Below are 20425 nucleotides of genomic sequence, written 5' to 3' on the forward strand. Positions count from 1 at the left end.
CATAGTCTAGACTGGATAAAAGGTTAACACGGTCAAAATGTTAGCAGGTAAAGTATAGAGATACTGTCATCATAGATGAAACAATACATAATGGTGACCAGTCATAATGGGCAAATATACAAGATAGTGTTCCATTGAGAGTAGTACACTGTGCATGCGCAAACGGTGATCCTGTCATGTGTGCAACATTGTCATATCCAGGTATGACCTGTGGCATGTATAGACAAATGTTCTGACTGGTGCCACCCAAATCATACTGAATACAATAAATAAATATAAAAGGGCTGGGAGTAGTGTCCTGCAGTCTAGGAGAATAAGGGACTTCCCAAAAAGTCCCAAGGGGTTAAAGAGGCAGGTTTGTGCGTGTTTCTCTTGTGCTGGATATGACCTTTTCTTTTCAAATAGTAGCAGATATCTTGTTTGTATTAAAAGAATAATAAAAAGTTTACCCTCCCAGTGTTTTTTTATCTATACAAAGTTATGAAAGATAACACTATATTGTTGTTTTTTTTTGTTCTGCAACTTAAATGTAATAATCGGTAAATAGTATAGGAATTATGCCATATTTAAAATCCTATTATTCTTTTCAGAATTGAATGCATGAATTAGCCAATCATGCTAATTGACAACATAAACAACATAAGTGCATGACCAAGACACACCCACTGACAGACTATTTGTGATGAAATGCGCTTGGACGGGCCTATAGAAACATTGATGCATTGGCATCACCTATTCGGGAACAAGGCTTGGAGTGCTTTCAACGATCAGCAGTCTTCCAGGAACATCATCTACATGTTCCTGACGTTGGCTAAACAGGCTTGTTACCTTCATGTGTCAGTTTTTAAAAATCCACGTGTGTGTATTACTGTTTGAGCAAAGAAAATTGTCCTACAAACTTCATTTTTTATATATATATTATATATATATATATATATATATATATATATATATATACATACATACACACACACACACACACACACACACACATATATACATACATACATAAAATTATATTTAAAATTCATTGGTCCGTTTGGGATTAAACCAATGCAAGGTGGTCCAGTTGGTTCCTGGTCAGGTATTAGGGGGGGGGCTTATGGTCCCGGTCGGACCGCCCGTTGGTGTATATGCTGGGCAGAACTTTTGCCCGGGGAGCCTATCCAGAACTTTGACCCGGGACCTGTTCTGGGCCTTCCACTGGATAAATTTGAATGAAAACCTCACAGATGGGTGGCAATTGGTCTGGGTTGCCTAATGGAGTGGTTCAGGTCCCAGTCGGACCTCACAGTGGAGTATGCCGGGAAGAACTTTGACCCAGGTAGCCTGTTCTGCGCCTTCCACTGGATGGATTTGGATGACATCACATAATTTGGATGTAAACTTTACAAAGTAGTAACATTGTATCCCAGAAGACATACTAGGGGGTTGAGGTCCCAGTCTGACCTACCATTGGCGTATGCTGGGAAAAACCAGGGAGCCTGTTCTGGGCCTCCCACTGGATGGATTTGGACGACATCACATAACAAATGTCAAGATTTAAACCGGGCAGCGCCGGGTACTTGAGCTAGTATAATATATATATTTTTACACACACACCTCCATCATCACTGTAAGTAGTAACACATTTTACTATTCGTCTCTGTAGTACTGTAAACAGGGGTCTATTTACTAAGCCATGGAGAGAGATAAAGTGAGCTGCCATGTTACAGGCAGTGGGCCAGATTCATTACATATGGCTATTGCGATTACACATGCAAACGGCAGACTGTTGCGTACTGTGCATGCATCACAGTGCGCATAGGCACCACTGTGATCGCAGAGACCACCCAGACCCATCGCAGAGTGACTGACATGAAGTGAGCATTGGGGGGTGTTGACAGGGGGTTGTTTGGCGAAACGCAGGAGCGTCAGTGTGTTTGAATGCTATTACAGGGGCATACATAAATTAGCCACTGCGACTGTATACGTACTCAGTGCATGCGACGAGGTTAGCAATTTCTGAGTAAGGTCAAACCTGTTGTAATTGTGCGTGAGGGGCTGATGTTCCCGGCGTATAGGCAGGACTGCAATGTATTACAGATGTGTGAAAGCAGTAGTGAGCGTCTTTATGCTGGCTTTGGGTGTTTCTATAATAGCTTGCGATTGCAGTCTTTAGCATATTTTTGCAATAGACCTGTGTGCGTAATCGCAAATTCGATCTCTATAGCGATCCGTAATGAATCAGACCCTGTGTTTGAAAAAAATGAGTTAGGATCTGATTGGTTGGTACTTTATCTCCATCCAAGGCTTAGTAAATAGACCCTACATTCCTCCATTCACCACTTCCTCCTCCCCTTCCTCTCTGTCATAACACAATCTCTCATCACCTCTGTAGTAAGACACCCCCCCCCCCTTATCACATATCTGTAGCAACACAATATCCCTATCCCCTTCACCTCTGCAATAACCATCCAAGCCATATCAAGTGGGCACATGACAGGGCTCCCACTCTCAGGGAGCTCCCCCAGTTCATTATTTCATCTGTTAGGCTGAATAGATCTGGGAGAGGGTCAGGAATTGATTTTGGAGATGCATGAATTGACACCACACAAGGGGACTCTATTTGCTTCAGCCCACCCACCTGACCATAAGATGGCTGAGAGCAGGTCTGGTGTCTCTGCAAGTTGTAGAAGTCCCTGTACAGTGAGAAGTGTTCCCTGATCATTTTGAGCATGGCTGTCCTTTCCCTGTTACCTACCTATCTGGGCGAGTGGTTACTGCACCTCTCCCCGTTACCTATCTATCTCGGTGAGAGTGTGGTTACTGCAGACATTACGACATACTGGGACCTGTATCAGAATTATTTGCATTTATGAAAAAACAACTATGACATACAAAGAACGAGTGTGGTACAGTATGTTAAGAATGTTAACATGGTCATAACTTCGATAGTCGGCAGGTTACCAATGTTTTTCTACTGTTACAGCCCTAACCCTATCCGCAGCCTAACCCTAAAGCTGCAATGTCGACCATGTTAACATTATGTGGATATGTTCACTGTCGACAATTCAACCTTGTCGACATAATAAATACAAACCCAGAGAACAAGCATTGAAATAAAAAACTGACATGACAACAAGCAAACATTCTCAAAATATACAGTAGTTTAATTATATATTATTGCACTACATAAAATCTTGCAAAAGTCCAAATACAGTAAAATAGAAGATATTTCTGTAGGTGATAAATATGATATTTATATATATTAAATCATCTAGACAGCAGAGGACATAACTTCATCATGATCACTTCAGATATTGCTGAACAAAATGATCACTAGGCTAATGGTTGTGTATCAATAGTTGAAAAACAGTAAATGATAAAATTCTGCACAATGAAAACCACATGAACTTCGTACCATCATCTGTTTGCAAAAGTCATCCCCAAAAGGCCTTTCAAGTACAGGTGTAGGGTTGTTCTGACTTGCTACTTACAAGCCACAAGGCAGTGTTTTCATGGGAACGTGTGCTCTTACTGCCATTTTGAAGACAGATCTAGCTAGTTCATGGTACAACACCTTTTATAATGCAGCCCAGTATTGCAGATTAAAAGAAGCTGGTAGTATAATAATTGTTACGGAATCATTTTCTTCTTAACTTGGTCGAGTATATTTGAATAGTATTTCAACTTCGTTAAAAACATTTTAGCACCTTCAAAGTCACCTGCATCAAAAAAATAACATACAAACAATAAAAATTACAATAGTAAACATGCTGACATACATATCAAACGGTTCATGTTATATTCAGCAACAATTCTTAACCATTGTATTGACATGCATTTGTAAATGTGTTACAAGAATTTAGAAGCTATAGAAAAAAAAAAAATCTTGAAGGAAGTTTAAAATGACGAAAAAAAGAAGTGATGGGATTTAAAAATAAATAAAATATTATATACCAGCTGACGTACCAGTCTACCGGGGTAGACCATAGAAATTTACTGTATCCATTTTCATCTCACCACTCCAGTAACACATTAATCCTTCACCTCTATAGTAATACATCCCCTCCCTAACTGCTATAGTAAGACATTACCCTCCCTCACGTGTGCACTAACACATTCCACTCCCTCACCTCTGTAGTAACACATTATCCTCCCTCACCTGTGGCAAAATGCAATCCCTTCCTCAGACCTGTAGTAACACATTACCCTCACTCACCCCTGAAGTAACTTATTCCCATCCATAACCTCTGGAGTAACACATTACCCCCCCTTCACCCCTATAGTAACACATTCCCTTCCCTCATCTCATAGTAACACATTTGACATTTCCCTCCCCCACCTCTATAGTAAAACATTCCCCTCACTGCTGTTGTAACACATTTTCCTCTATCACCTCTGTAGTTACACAGGGGTCTATGTACTAAGCCTTGGATGGAATAAAGTGAACGGAGATAAAGTCCCAACCAAACAGCTCCTAACTGCCATGTCACAGGCTGTGTTTGAAAAATAAGAGGTGCTGATTGGTTGGGACTTTATCTCTGTTCACGGCTTAGTAAATAGACCCCATATGCCCTTCCCTCACTATTCCAATAGGGGAGCCACACCACCTGCCAGTGATGTTTGGCAGCACTTGGGATGACAGTTGGTGTTTGAATATGAACTGTGCTGAAGCCCTGATGAGACAGTCAGACAGGACACTGCACCAGGGGAGGAAGCATTTTAGCCCTTTTCACCCCCTTAGGAGTCGAATTTCAAATACTGACTATGCTGCGGGGGGAGGGGCTGATACTGTCTATGCCGCGGGGGGCTGATACTGTCTGTGTGCTGCGCTGATACTGTCTATGTGCTGCAGGGGGGGGGGGGGGCTGATACTGTCTATGCTGCAGGGAGGGGGCAGATACTGTCTATGCTGTGAGGGGGGATGATACTCACTGTCTATGCTGCGGGGGGAGGGGAGCTGATACTGTGTGCTACAGGGGGTGGGGGGTTGATACTGTCTATGCTGTGGGGAGGGGTTAGGTTTAGGGTCTCTCAGGGGGACTTAGGGTTAGGCAACCCCCGGGAGGGTTAGGGTAAGGGAAAGGGGGTTTAGGCATCCCCCGGGAGGGTTAGGTTTAGGCACATCTATGGGAGGGATAGGGGGGAGGGTTAGGGTGCTTACCTGCTCGAACACGAGCAGCTCTATGGAGGTGCAGAATGTGCGTTGGAACATGGCTGCTGATTCCAGTGTAACTGCGTTTTTGGACAAAGTCGCTGGCCGCAACACGCCTGCATCTGACTAGCCATCCCCTTTACACCCCAAAAATGCCCCCAATATTGCTTCTCTCTGCGTCCAAATTTGTTCCGGTCCACCGGCGGTAATAATCGGGACGTATGCACAGTGTGACTCAGACACACGTGCAGAGCATCCGGAAAGTATTCACAGCGCGTCACTTTTTCCACATTTTGTTATGTTACAGCCTTATTTCAAAATGGAATAAATTCATTTTTGTCCTCAAAACTCTACATACAATACCCCATAATGACAAAGTTTTTTTGGAGATTTTTACAAACTTAATTAAAAAAACAAAAACAAAAAAAACCACTAAGAAATCACATGTACATAAGTATTCACAGCCTTTGCTATGAAGCTCAAAATTTAACTCAGGTGCATCCTGTTTCCACTGATCATCCTTGAGATGTTCCTACAGCTTAATTAGAGTCCACCTGTGGTAAATTCAGTTGATTGGACATGATTCTGAAAGGCATACACCTGTCTATATCAGGTCCCACACTTGACCATGCTTGGTTTATGCTCTGACATGCACTAAGTCCAAGGAATTGTCTGTAGACCTCAGAGACAGTATTGTCTTGAGGCACAAATCTGGGGAAGGGTACAGAAAAATATCTGCTGCTTTGAAGGTCCCAATGAGCACAGTGGCCTCCATCATCCGTAAATGGAAGAAGTTCGGAACCACCAGGACTCTTACTAGAGTTGGCTGTCTGTCTAAACTGAGCGATCGGGGGAGAAGGGCCCTAGTCAGGGAAGTGACCAAGAACCCGATAGTCAGAGCTACAACATTCATCTGTGGAGAGAGGAGAACCTTCCAGAAGGAGAACCATCTCAGGCCTTTATGGTAGAGTGGCCAGACGGAAGCCACTCCTTAGTAAAAAGCATATGGCAGCCCGCCTGGAGTTTGCCAAAATGCACCTGAAGGACTCTCAGCCCATGAGAGACAAAGACTTAACTCTTTGGCGTAATTGCCAGGCGTTCTGTTTGAAGGATACCAGGCACCGCTCATCACCAGGCCATCATGCTGTGGGGATGTTTTTCAGCGGCAGAAACTGGGAGACTAGTCAGGATAGAGGGAAAGATGAATGCAGCAATGTACAGAGACATCCTGGATGAAAACCTGCTCCAGAGCGCTCTTGACCTCGGACTCGGGCGATGATTAATCTTTCAGCAAGACAACGACCTTAAGCACACAGCCAAGATATCAAAGGAGTGGCTTCAGGACAACTCTGTGAATGTCCTTGAGTGGCCCAGCCAGAGCCCAGACTTGAATTCAATTGAACATCTCTAAAGAGATCTGAAAATGGCTGTGCACCGACGCTTCCCATCCTACCTGATGGAGCTTGAGAGGTGCTGCAAAGAGGAATGGGTGAAACTGCTCAAAGATAGGTGTGCCAACCTTGTGGCATCATATTCAAAAAGACTTGGAGGCTGTAATTGCTGCCAAAAGTGCATCAACAAAGTATTGAGCAAAGGCTGTGAATACTTATGTACATGTGATTTCTTAGGTTTTTTTTTAATTGAATTTGCAAAAAAATCTCAAAAAAACTTTTTACAGGTTGTCATTATGGGGTATTGTGTGTAGAATTTTGAGGAGAAAAATGAATTTATTCCATTTTGGAATAAGGCTGTAACATAATAAAATGTGGAAAAAGTGACACTCTGTGAATACTTTCCGGATGCACTGTAAAACTTGCCGCTTGCGTCCAAAATCGTTCCTGCATCCACCTCTGAACAAGGCCCATTATATGTGTATGGCAATGTAGTGCTGATAGCTCAGGTACTGAAGGGGAAAGGCTACTTATCATCATCTAGAGATGGTGATAAGTTTGTTTAAAAAAATTAGAAACTGCCATTTCAGTAGTATGAAAAGTTAGAGAAAACAGATTTCGCCATACTTTTCACTGCACTTAAATATGGAGAAAATATCCATCTTTTATGCTGGAAAAATTAGATAATTATGTTTATTACATACTAGCTGGAGTACCCAGCGTTGCCTGAGATTTTAAGAATGTTTGTTTACACATCATCCTCCAACCAACCTCTACTTAGGCAGGCCTCATGAAAAGTGTGACAAACTTCCCCATCAACAGTCCTAAGGTCTTCGAAGGAAGTAGGACCTGTAATGGTGTAAAGGAAACTTCGGAGATAGAAGCATTCAAAATTTGTAGGATGTACTGTGTAAACACGGCCAAAAGGTTCTGTTGCTCTGATACCAGGATGACCATCTACAGCGACTCCGTTTTCTGCGCAGAAAAACTTTGGGAGAAGCATTCCATGTGTAATATTTTGGCAGCTCACAGTACAGCAGGGTCCTTGCAAAGTCATCATTTTGACACAGTTGGAAGAAAGAAGTGAATGTTGCGTAATTTGGTATAGTCAGAGAGCTGAGAATGCTGGTAAAGGCTGCAAAAGGTCTCTTTGATAATAAATATTAAGATCATGACAAAAGATGACAACACAAAACGCTTGCTCCGAGGCCCTACCCATATGCCGTGAGGCCCCACAATGAGCGTCCAGCAAAAATTGTGTTTTTTAATTAATTAAAAATTAACAGTAATTTCCATTTAAAATTTTAAAAGGATAACGTTCAACGATATATCGTTCATATCATCTAGTGTGTATGGTCCGAACGACCAACGATGCGTGCTCCCGCGGGTCATTAACAATATCCCCAGTTGGCTGTACATGCAGCCCAATCTGGGGATATCATGAGAGATGCCATGCTGCTGAATGCAGCATGGCCCCGCTCCCCAACCCCCAACGTCCGTTGTTGGTTGGCATCGGCAAGTGTGTATACACTTGCCGATGCCGGCACCCCCGTTGACCATATCGCCGCATGCACACATAGTCTAGTGTGTATATGGCTTTAGATTCATCATCATCACAATACGCATACACCATCAAAATCACCATCCAAGCCCAGTCAACTGTCCTGTAGATAAGGGCCATGGGGTAATTGTGGTGCCAAGCCATGAATAAGACACACACAGATGAGATTTCAGGATTGCATAGGATCCAGACTTTGTTTCACTGTCAAAAGATTTGTCTTTCCCAGGACATAAGATCTTTACCAGATGTGAACGTTTGAAATTTTTGAGACTGGTTTCCTACTGAACGGCACTGTCTTAATGACCTTGTCTAAGAAATCCTTACTGTTCATCATTCACAGTACAGGATACAAGCTAGAAGACTAATTGCTTTTATAGATTAGGGTTACCAAACTAGACCCTGAGGAATGAGGTCTTGTCTCACTGGCTGTTGTATCTCTAAGAACATATCTTTTTCAAGTAACACTGTCTTCAGCTATAACAGAATTCTTGCTGTGTCTTCCACAATTTTGTTTTTTTTGAATTAGAAATGAAACAAACCATGGCAGAGGAGACACCAGTTGAATATCTACTCCAGCAGCAAAGTCTGGATTTGCTGAAAAGGACGTCTAAGATTTTGCACTTTCCTCTGAGGAGAATAAACTACTTCTGGCCGTCCCTACCTATGAACAATTGTTTCAGAGAGAATGCCTTGCTCAGGTAAGCAATTGTACAAAATGTTGGAATACTTGATCCTTGCAGAGGACTTTTCTACAAGAAGTGACCTTCGGAGAAGCGCATGAAAAAGTAGGGAAACCAGTCTGGGGGGTTGTTAATTTATATTTCACCGGCCGCTGCTCCTCTCTGTAGTGGACGGGTGGGTGGTCCTGCCATGCTGACCGATCAGCAGTGATCGATAGTACGGCAGACACTGGGGAAGAGTGCAGAGGTGCCGAGAGGTCCCTCTGCTATTGGTGGCTGCCGGAAGACTATATTCGGGCAGCCACCCACTGTACGTTTCAGACAGGTCGCATCGTTTGCGACAATATTAGTTAATGCACTACCTGGTCTGGTGGCAAACTATGCAACCACGCCAGGCAAGTGGTTAAAAGGTGTCAAATAGTTGATTTTTGTTCTTTTTATTAATGCTTGAAAAAGAAAGTGTTTTGCAGCAAATTAAAGTCTTTCCAGCATTTTGTAGTACAGAAAATTTATGTATAGTAATTATTCAGAGTTTTATACAAGTTTGTTAAAAAAAAAAGCTGGAATGAGCAAATTTACCTCTCATCTCCACGTTCTAAAACCCCTCTCCCATCAATACAACACCCAACATACCATTCCCACATCGTTTAACCCATTATTAAGCTTTTAGAGAAATACACTTCATAACGGACATGTCTTTATTGGTCAAATGATGCTATTTAAACCCGATAAAGTACATGATTATTCACTGGGAGAGCTGTACAGGAAATTCTGCACTGTGACCCTACATATTTACCGTAAAATAAAGGTTTTGCCTATCTTTTCACCTGGTAAGGGGTTGCGCACAAAAATTCCTCTGAAAACTCAATGCAAGGTTGGAATCGGATTACAAATGTAATTTGCAGTGCGAGTTCACCATGGGAATGGATTGCAGGACCCAACTCGCACCTAACTGACCCCTTAGAATAGATTACTTCACAATGTGCACCTTCTAATTCACCCTCTGCCTACTCTCACTTACTCCCTTATCAGCCCTGGACTTTGCCAATGCCTTCACCAGCAAAACTGAGTGCGTCCGTCACGATATCAACTCCCTCCATCCCTGCTCACCATAAATGCCCCGTCTTCTACTTCCTTCTCCACGCATTTTTTTATTCTATACTGTAATGGAGGATGGTGTCGCACTACTGTCCTTTCTCCCCTCAGCCTGCCCAGTCAGAATGTATTCCCTAATCTTTGAACTCTCTTTCCCAATGACTGCTTGTGGGACTCTGCATACATACTGCATATTTACAAACTAAAACCTTCAGTATTTATGCATTCATGATGGCTCTCACCGCCTTTACCAAAGTATTTATGTTCTTTACAGAAAATAGCTGTTTCTCCTTAAACTGTAAAGGAGCGTACACACTACACGATATGCTCCCTGAGCGATATCGTCTAGTGTGTCCCCGGCAGGCTGTGCTCAATGTCGTTCATGACATTGAGCACACCCGCTGAACGATATCATTAACGATATCGTTCAGCGCCGGGCTCTCTTCCCCATTCCCCAACATGCAGCAACCTGAAGACATCGTCAGGTTGGCCTGCATGTTTACTCGATGAACGATAATGACGAACGACCCACGGGAATGCGCATCGTCGTCATCGTTCAGGTGTTAAAAATGGACGATAAAGTGGATGACTGAACTATAACGATATCGTTATCGTTCAGTCGTCCACTTTAATCGCCAAGTGTGTACGCACCTTAAGACTTCCCCTTCCTTTCATTACAATTACCTACTTTCATCAGCTCAGGGGCTGGCTGGCAACTTTCAGGCTGGGGACAAACCCAAGTGAGTGGCTCCAGGTTTTCTCCCAAAAAGAAAAAGTGAGTAGTGGAGCAGCCATAATTTATCTACAAACACCACCTGACAAGGGCTAATTTCTTTAAATGAATATATATAAAACATTGTAATTACCTATCCCTCCATTTTAATTAATCACAATGATACGGTCACTCAACATTACTCTGACCCCCCCCCCCCCCTCATCACTGTTATATTGCCTCCTGCTATAATTACATATCTAACATAATACTGATATGAGAGAAATGTCCCTTATCCTAACAATACAATGAACTCTACAGCCCTTCGACCCACACGCCATCTACCCCAAAACACCAGCACTTGAAACGAATACAGAAACTTACTTATTATTATTAGCATTAACTACTTAACTTCAAATTCCATCCTATGCGCTCCACATGTTCTTTACAGTGCTGGTGACTGCTCCCTTCCAGCTACTCTACACTGACATTTATCAATGCCACAGTGTCACAATGCTGAAAACACTGGGAGGAGCTAGGTGCATCTCAAAGTTTGCTCAGGCTAGGCCCCAATAGGGAGGATTGGTTTGCACCCAACCCCTGGCACCATAGACTGCAGTCTGATCAACCTGGTTATCAGTTACTGATCCTCTTCCCTAATGCACTGGCCACATCCTAGCCTCCTTCCCTCATACCCCAGGTCCTTCCTCTTCTCCATCACCCTCCCTTTTTCTTTGCACCACAGCCACATCCTCTTCTCCATCACCCTGCTCCTTCCCTCACCCTGCAGCCACATCCTTTCCTCTAGAATCTGTATGTAACGCCGGCTGTTGGGATGCCTACTGTCAAAATACAGACAGCGGCACTCCGATGGTTGGTATCCAGACAGGGGTCGGGTAAGTATACGTACCCTCCTCCCTTCTCCCCCTAATCCTCCCTTCTTAGTGCCTAAACCTAATCCTCTCCACCCAAACACCCTAACCCTCCCTGTTAGTGCCTAACCCTAAGTTTCCACCCTTCGTTCCTAAACCTAACCCTCCCCCCTTATTGCCCAACCCTGACCTCCCCTCCAAAAAATACTTACTCAAACCCCACTATGCTTCCTAAACCTAAGCCTCCTCCCCCCTGCGGCTAAAACTAAGCGCTTACCTTCTTTCGTGCAGTCATCCTTCTGGATTCCGGCGGCGGGATTAAGATATGCGTCACTATTTGGACACCTATCTTAAGTCCCTTGTCGGACTTCCAGCGTTGAGGTTGAGACTGGCGGCATCACGGCCACCGGTCTCTTATCTATATCTCCTCCCTCATACTCTGGCCAATTCATCTCCATCATCCACTTTCCTTCTGTCCTCTGTTACTTTCCTTCCCTCACACCCCGGCAACATCCAGTCCTACATCAACCCTGCTCCTTCCCTCACATCCCATACACTTACTCTCCTCCATCACCCTGCTTATTCCCTCACACACTGGCCACATCCTCTCCTACAGCATCCTCCTTTCCTCACAATCTGGCCTCATCCTCTTCTCCATCACCCTACTCTCTCTCCCTCTTACACCCCACCCACATCCTCTCCTCCATAAATCTGCTCCTTCCCTTACACCCTGGTTCTTCCTTTCCTGCATTACCCTGCTCCTTCCCTCATACTCCAGACTTTCCTCTCTTCCATCATCATGCTCTTTCCCTCACACTCTGTAACCTCCTTTCCTCCATCACCCTGCTCCTTCCCTCACACCTCCGCTACATCCCCTCCTTCATTACCCTGCTCCTTCCCTCACACTCCAGCCCCTGCTCTACTCCATCATCATGCTCCTTCCCTCACTCTGTTCCCTCCTTACCTTCATCACCCTTCTTATATTATAGTCGCGGGCTGGAGCACTCAGTAAATGTCAGATGCAGCTGCTCCTCCTCACATGCCTCCATGCCTGCCATCAACAATTGTGGGGCCCAGTACAAACAAAACAGGGCCCTCCCACCTCCTTAAATCCTATGTCCAACAAAGTAAAGGTGTAACATCAATGCAACGATGCCTCCCCCCACAGTACAATGTGCTACATAAACTAAGACGACCTAATGGTGCTCACCATCAAATAAGAGGCACAATGGGCCTGATTCAGACCCACTCGCAAGCTGCTGTCCGCTCGCAAGTGGGTCGATGTTCTGCACTGAGCATGCGCACGACGGAGGGAGCTCCGTCGTGCGCATGCGCCAGACGCGACGAGAGAAGGACTTTGCTGTCGATGTTGATTGACAGCACGCCCCCTTTGGTGGGCGTGCCGGGGGCGTGCCTCCCTGACGGGGGCGTTCCTAAGGGAACGCCTCCCGTCAGAAGCCGGCCCACTGACATCACTAGTGATGTCAGTGGGAGTGATTTTGGCTCTGATAGAGCCAAAATCACTCCGGGCCTTGCGGTTGAAAACCTCAACCGCAGGCTCCGGCTCGCAGCTTCGATGGTCAAGACCATCGCGGCCATCAAACTGCACGCTCGTATAGGCTGTGGGTGGTGACCCACAGCTATACGAGCGTCCAGGAGGACGCTCCATAGTTATGGAGGCCGGCACTCATTCAGAGCGTGCGCTCTGCTCAGAGCGAACGGCTCTGAATGAGGGCCAATATCAGCTGCTGCTTAAATAAACTAGCGTGGTTGTCAAGTATAGAAAACAAAACAAAATAAATGACTAGTCTACACTAGTAGAAGCCCAAAATAATTTACAAGAATACAATGTAAAAAATATAAAAACTATGGAACTCATTCAGAGGCGGTCGTTAGTTGCAAGCGGTCGCCCCGAATCGGGGCGGCCGCTTGCATCCTGAACGACCGCCTCCTTGTCGATCATTAAGCTGTGGGTTACCACCCACAGCTTAACGACCAACCAGGTTGATGGTCGCGATGGTGACCATCGGGGCTTACGACCAGACCCTAAGGTTGGGTCTGGGCACTCGTAAGCCCAGGGAGCTTTCTGCTCCGATGGAGCAGGAAGCTCCCCACTGACATCACTGATTATGTCAGTGCGGCCGCCCACAAAACGGTAGGCGTTCGTAAAGGAACGCCCCCATTTTGGAAACTACCCGGCCCATCTACCAAACGGGGGCAGCTGTCGATCTACATCGACAGCCGCCCCTTTGGTAGCGAGCTCCGGAGCGACAGAGTTTCTCTGTCGCTCAGGGGCTTGCGCACGCACAGTGCAGCCGCTGCGCGTGCGCATGACTAAACATCGAGTTGGTTACGAGCGCATTGGCGCTTGCGACCGACTCTGAATGATGTCCTATATGTGAGTCGGACATTAATAAGAAAGGTTTAATATTCATATAGACAGCCACAGACATAACACGATACAGGACCTCATTCAGAGATAGATGTATGTAAACCCGATGGTTTGCTTACATCTCCAATAGTGGGAGAACTGTTTGTGCGCAGGGTGTGTACTGCGCATGTGCAGGCCTCCATCTACGAGTTCGCTCGCAGTGTCTCCAAGCCGCAATCTGATTGACAAGCTGAGGCCATTTGGGGGCTAGGAGGGGTGCTATCAGCCTGCGTTCCAGGTAACAGGGGCGTTTTGCTCCAGTTTCTCGAAGTGATCAGGCCAGGCTCTGCGTCAGAAGACGCAAATTTCCTGGCCTCGGCTACGCAGGTAAAACGGCTATTCTGAGTGTTTTTTGGCTTTCTCAGATGGCTGATGCTGCAAACCTTGCGGGGTTGTGATGATGAACCGATGCACCTGCTATGCTGTCAGGAGGAGTCTTTTCTCCTCAGACACCTCCTGCTGCATTAACATATTTTCACATCGCTGCTGCATCCAAAGATGGTGCAGCAATGTGAACTGTGGGCCTGACTCAGACCCGCTCGTGAGCGCATAGCGTTCGCAAGTGGGTCGATGATGGGGTACTGCACGCCGCGCGCATGTGCAAGCCCCGGAGCGAGAGAGAAATTCTCTCGCTCCGGGACTCACTACAAAAGGGGCGGCTGTCAATGTTGATCGACAGCTCGCCGAGTTTTGTAGGCGGGGAGGGGGGGGTGGCATTCCCGAAAGAACGCCTGCAGTTTGTGGGAGGCACCAGTGATGTCAGTGGAGATCTTCCTGCTCTGTTAGAGCAGGAAACTCTCTGGGGCTTGCGACGGACGAGACCCTACCACAAGGGTCTCGTCGCAAGCCCCGATGGTCGCAACCATCACCTGGCCGCTCGCAAAAGCTGTGGGTGGTCAAAAAAAAAAAAAACACCCTGATTCAGAGCAAGCGCTCTTCAAGAGCGTCTGGCTCTGAATCAGGCCCATAATTCAATACAATTTTTCCATTTGTAACGAATATCAAATATGTGTCCAATTTGTACATGTATATTAGTATATAATCTAAAAGAGGATGTAATGTTGAAAATAGTAACACTGTAATAATGGACCATAAATGTACATTAAGCGGAGGAAAATTGCATTTTTCCTCCTCTAAGACACAGTACTCACAGTCCTTAGAAATTGAACTCCATAAAGTTTAGAGCGGCAATGATGAAAAGCACAGATAAGGATAATGCCTCTGCACAGTTATGATTGCCCCATGTCAAGGAGAGAAGAACAGAGCTGGGTGCTGGGATTCATTATAGGTGTACCGCAGTGAAGCCTCTTGAGAGGAGGAACAGGGTACAACACCAATGCTGGATCAAGCCCTGCCAGCATTCATAATCACACAGCCTGACAGGAGGGGGCGGGGCCTGACAACGCCAACTTTCTGGACACAGACAGTTATAAAGATGCAGCGCCGACCCCTCTACTCAGGCAGCCTGCACGGCCAGTGTGTGTGACTGTGTGCAGTACACTGACCCCACGCGCTGCACACTGACTTGCTGTCACTGATTAGCTGAGCCTGGAGGCACAGCTCAGAGACCAACGCCCGAGCGCGGCCATGGCACCTGCCACTGAGTGACTGCGGCTGCCGTCAGTCAATCTGACATTTAACAGTAGAGGGGGTCTGTCCGACCCAGCAGAAGGGGCAGAGCCGTAACTAGACATTTTGGTGCCCTGTGCCAGAAAGATCGGCGCCCCCCTATCATTCTTTAAAGGGCATGGTCTTGCAGCACTCCCCTGTAATGCATACCAAAATAGAAACCAGACATTACCCCAAAAGACCTCATCTCCCAATTGTTTACCCACATTAAAACACCAAAATTTGCTCCTAGGACCCTCATGTCTGCGACCCTCATGTCTGCGACCCTAGGAGCACCCACACCATCATGTCTGCATCCCCGGCACCCACACCATTATGTCTGCATCCCCAGCACACACACCATCATGTCTGCATCTCCAGCACTCCATCATGTCCCAGCACCCACCCTTGTAGCATTTAATGACTAGCCTTCTCCACACCAATACATAAATAGCCCTGTCCTCTCCTCAGTTAGGCAGCTTCCTCTCTCCCTATTCTTTGCACTTACCGTTCTCCCACCCAGAGGCCATCATTATAAATGACAGTAGGAATGGTTGCCTGTTTCTGGTCATGCTGGTCATCATAGACCCATTAAGGGTGTGGAGTCTTTGGGCTTTGGGCTTGTGTGAGCCAAGCTGTGACCAGCGTCCATTTAAATAATAGTATTCCCGATACAAATTACGTCACACAGTAGCACATTTTTGATTCACATTACACCACTTAGTAGTGTATCTTATTCATGTATGACACACAGCAGTGCCCCTTTTTCACAATGCCCATATTTGTGCCCCTTATACAATGCCCACAGTATTGCCCCTTATACAATGCCCACAGCAGTAGTGCCCCTTATATAATGCCCACTGTAGTGGTGCCCCTTACACATAATGCCCACTGTAGTGGTGCCTCTTATGCAGTGCCCTCAGTAGTGATGACCCTAATGCAGTGCCCACAGTGGTAGTGCCAGTTATGTAAAGCCCACAGTAGTGGTAGAGCCCTTTATGCAGTGCCCACAGTGGTAGTGCCCCTAATGCAGAGCCCCCAGGAGTGGTGCCCCTTATGCAGTGCCCCCTTTAGTAATCCCCCTGTAATAGTGCCCCCAATAGTAGTAATGCCCCAAGTAGTAGTGCCCTCAATAGTAATGCCACCCACATAATGCCCACTGTAGTGGTGACCCTTATGCAGTGCCCTCAGTAGTGGTGACCCTAATGCAGTGCCCTCAGTAGTAATCCCCTGTAATAGTGTCCCCAGTAGTAGTGCCCTCAATAGTAATGCCCCCAGTAGTAGTGCCACCCACATAATGCCCACTGTAGTGGTGACCCTTATGCAGTGCCCTCAGTAGCGGTGACCCTAATGCAGTGCCCTCTGTAGTGGTGACCCTAATGCAGTGCCCCCAGTAGTGGTAGTGCCCCTTATGCAGTGCCCCCAGTGGTAGTGCCAGTTATGTAAAGCCCACAGTAGTGGTAGTGCCCCTTATGCAGTGCCCTCAGTAGTGGTGCCCCTTATGCATTGCCCCCAGTAGTGGTTGTGCCCCTTATGCAGTGCCCACAGTGGTAGTGTCCTTTATGCAGTGCCCACAGTGGTAGTGCCCGTTATGCAGAGCCCCCATGAGTGGTGCCCCTTATGCAGTGCCCCCAATAGTAGTAATGCCCCCTGTTGTAGTACCCCCAGTAGTAGTGCCCTCAATAGTAATGCCCCCAGTAATAGTGCCACCCACATAATGCCCACTGTAGAGGTGCCTCATATGCAGTGCCCTCAGTAGTGGTGATCCTAATGCAGTGCCCCAGTAGTGGTAGTGCCCTTATGCAGTGCCAGCTGTGTAAAGCCCACAATAGTGGTAGTTCCCCTTATGCAGTACCCACAGTGGTAGTGCCCCTTATGCAGAGCCCACAGTATTTGTAGTGCCCCTTGTGCAGTGCCCTCAGTAGTGGTGCCCCTTATGCAGTGCCCCCAGTAGCGGTAGTGCCCCTTATGCAGTGCCCACAGTGGTAGTGCTCTTTATGCAGAACCCATAGTAGTGGTGCCCCTTATGCAGTGGCCCTTATGCAGTGCCCGCTTTAGTAATCCCCCTGTAATAGTGCCCCTAATAGTAGTAATGCTCCCAGTAGTAGTGCCCCTAGTAATGTCCCCTGAGTAATGCCCTCAGTAGTAGTGCCCCGGGTAGTGCCCCCCCAGTAGTAGTGACCCCTGAGTAATGCCCCCCAGTAGTAGTGCCCCCTATTGTGAAGCCGCTTACACAACAAAATGTTTTAAAAAAATGAATACTTACCTTAAGTCCCGCTCCCTTGTCTGCTGCCGTCTGGCTGCTCCTCAGTCTGAACTATGGGAGAGATGTCATGAAGCCTCTCCCATAGTGCACTGCACACAGCGGGACCTGGAAGCCGGAACTCATGAGTGAGCTCCAGCCTCCGGCTGCCACTGGCGCTGCGGGGAGGGAGCTGGGCACACGCTGGTAACAAAATCTCAGCGGGTGCCCGGAAACTGGAGCCTCCCTGCGGTGCCGGGGTTAGGTGAGTCAGAGGAGGTGGAACTGGTTCAGACTCCAAATAGAGGCAAAAAACGCAGTTCCGCCCCACTTTAACCCCTGTTGATTTTTAAGTGTTAGTAATGTAATTTAGTCCCTGAAATACAACATTGATGTTGATTTATCGATTAAACATCAATCAACATTTAGTAGATTTATCCTCTAGGAGCTAAAAAGATGTGGCAAAGTAATTGGCAGTAATAAGTATTTTGTATTTCAGTTCTCATAAGGCACATAACAAAAGGAGAGGGGGGAAACCCCATAGTAAAGATACTAGGAATTTACGGAAACTGCCTAAAACTAGTCATGTCCCTGGTGGGAGTTACCAGGAGGTGTAATAGAAATAGGAAGAGACTAAGGCCCTCATTCAGAGGTGGTGGTAAGAAGCGATCGCTCTATCTGAATGAGACCCTAACTTCTTTTAAACCTGAACATGCAGTATTAAGATTACTGGTTCTCAAATACTTAGTGAGTCACACACACACACATTATATATATATATATATATATATATATATCTATCTATCTCAAACATTCATAAAAGTAACTAATTGAAAAAATAAAAATGAAACATGAGTACTGTACCTTCCTGAAAGGCATCTCTGATATTTTCAGTCAATGATTGGCATTTGGCTGTGAATAGTTAGAATTTGGTAAATTAAATTCATACAAAATAAATGGTCAATGTACAACTTGGTATTTTATACCAAATGTAAAAACAAACATAAAAAGAGAAGCTCCAACAAGGCGGAAAATAAAACAATGGGCTTGATTCAGAGTTTAACGTACTCCATTTGTTAGAAGAATCTTGCATCTTTTTGCACTGCGCATACTTCATAAACAAGTGTACGCAATGACGGGTGATGCACAGTCTTACGCATATTGGGCCTTCAGAGATGTATGCTAACCCGATTATTAGCACACATCTCTGATGTTTGGAGGACTGCGCATGCGCAGCAGGTGTTCTGCGCACGTGCAGCCCTCCGACAGCGAGCCCGCGGAGCGGGGGTGTTCCCTGACAGCGTGTCGCCCCCATTTTCCGGGATGGACGAGGCCAGGGTCTGCGTGGGTGCACGCAGACTTGCTGGCCTTGCAAGCTGCCAGGACACGGCCAGCTCCCGTAGCCTGACCAATGGAACATCGACAACAATCACGACCGACTGTCGAGATTGTTTCGATGGTGATCCCATTCTGCAGCAAGGAGGTGTGCGACACCTCCTTCTGCATTTGCATTTTAAATGGAAGAAATGGCACAGCCGCTTGTGTGCGGCTGTGCAATTCCGTCCATCTCTGAATCAGGCCCATTATTCACATCTCCACTTGTGACTAAATAGACGTAACTGGGCTCTCACACAGATAACGTGCGCTGAGGGTGTGCTGCTGCTGCAACTGCGGGCTATGCAGAGTTGGACGATAGCGTAAATACACATCTTTCAGACAAATCATTTGCACCAAGTATAGGCTGGTGCAAGTGCGCCTTAATGATGTTTCCTGCTATCAATCCGTGGGTCTGATTCAGCGATGTACGCATTGGCTTTGTGAATATATACAAATGTTGCAGCCGCTGGGATTTGTATTGAGACGCCCACCGTGCGGCTTCACAAATCCAAGAGACTGTGCACAAAGATGCAGCTTGGTCGCAGATCAGTCAATTATCAGACTTCTGAGTAACACTATGGTCGTGCAGAATGTCCGCGTGAACTGAGACGCCGGAGCCATTTTCACTGCATAGGGGATAGCATTCGCAGGCTGAAATGCCCTGGAAACGGTCGCAACACGTCTGTTTCGTCACCACCCACAAGTGGTCCGTGCTTGTCAATCACTATGCGGATAAATCCTCACTGCGAGCAACAACGAAAATGAAATGACGCATGCGCAGTGCGACTCAGAAACATGCGTAGATCACCAATAATCATTCAAGTACGTAAACATCGGCATTGCGTCCATATCTGAATCAGGCCCCAAAGTGTAAGGACAGAGTGGCTGCACCACAAGCTGAGTGCAACTCTGCAAACAGGCAAATATACACATTTTTCTATGTACATAAAAGCGAGAGCATCTGCAGCAGACATGCATCCAGCTCTGCAGCAGGCCCAATATCTGTACAAGGCACAAAACGGAGTCGTCATGTTTCACTAAGCTGATTGCCAGGAAAGGGAAACCCTGACAGTAGGGAATTACTGGCAGGAGTCACTACAGCACCAGAGCACATCCAGCACAATACTACTGCATTTGGCCAAATCCTCTGTATCATAATACAATACGGAAGTAATTAATACACATACGGGAAATGTTACCACATTACACACTTATATTGTATAGTACAAAAAGAAAAGAGGATCGGGAAGAGTTCTTACATTGTGGTGCACTACAGTATGAGAACTCCTCTGGTCCTCTCTTGTACTGAGAAATCA

The 20425-nt window shown here is 46.1% G+C and overlaps 1 protein-coding gene across 1 annotated transcript in view; it reads right to left on the minus strand.

The window, feature by feature from the left end:
* Positions 1 to 3127: 3127 nt before the first annotated feature.
* The window catches only part of HSCB (HscB mitochondrial iron-sulfur cluster cochaperone), a 30682-nt gene continuing 13384 nt past the window's right edge, over positions 3128 to 20425 (minus strand). Inside the window, exons 5-6 of the mRNA XM_088465360.1 lie at positions 18597 to 18644; positions 3128 to 3707 (exon numbers count right to left, since the gene is read on the minus strand). Of these exons, the coding sequence (XP_088321486.1) occupies positions 3619 to 3707; positions 18597 to 18644 (137 nt within the window). The 3' untranslated portion in view covers positions 3128 to 3618. The remainder of the gene's footprint in view (positions 3708 to 18596; positions 18645 to 20425) is intronic.

This window comes from Taudactylus pleione, unplaced genomic scaffold, assembly GCF_031769625.1.
Source record: "Taudactylus pleione unplaced genomic scaffold, aTauple2 ptg000062l, whole genome shotgun sequence".
NCBI lineage: Eukaryota > Metazoa > Chordata > Amphibia > Anura > Myobatrachidae > Taudactylus > Taudactylus pleione.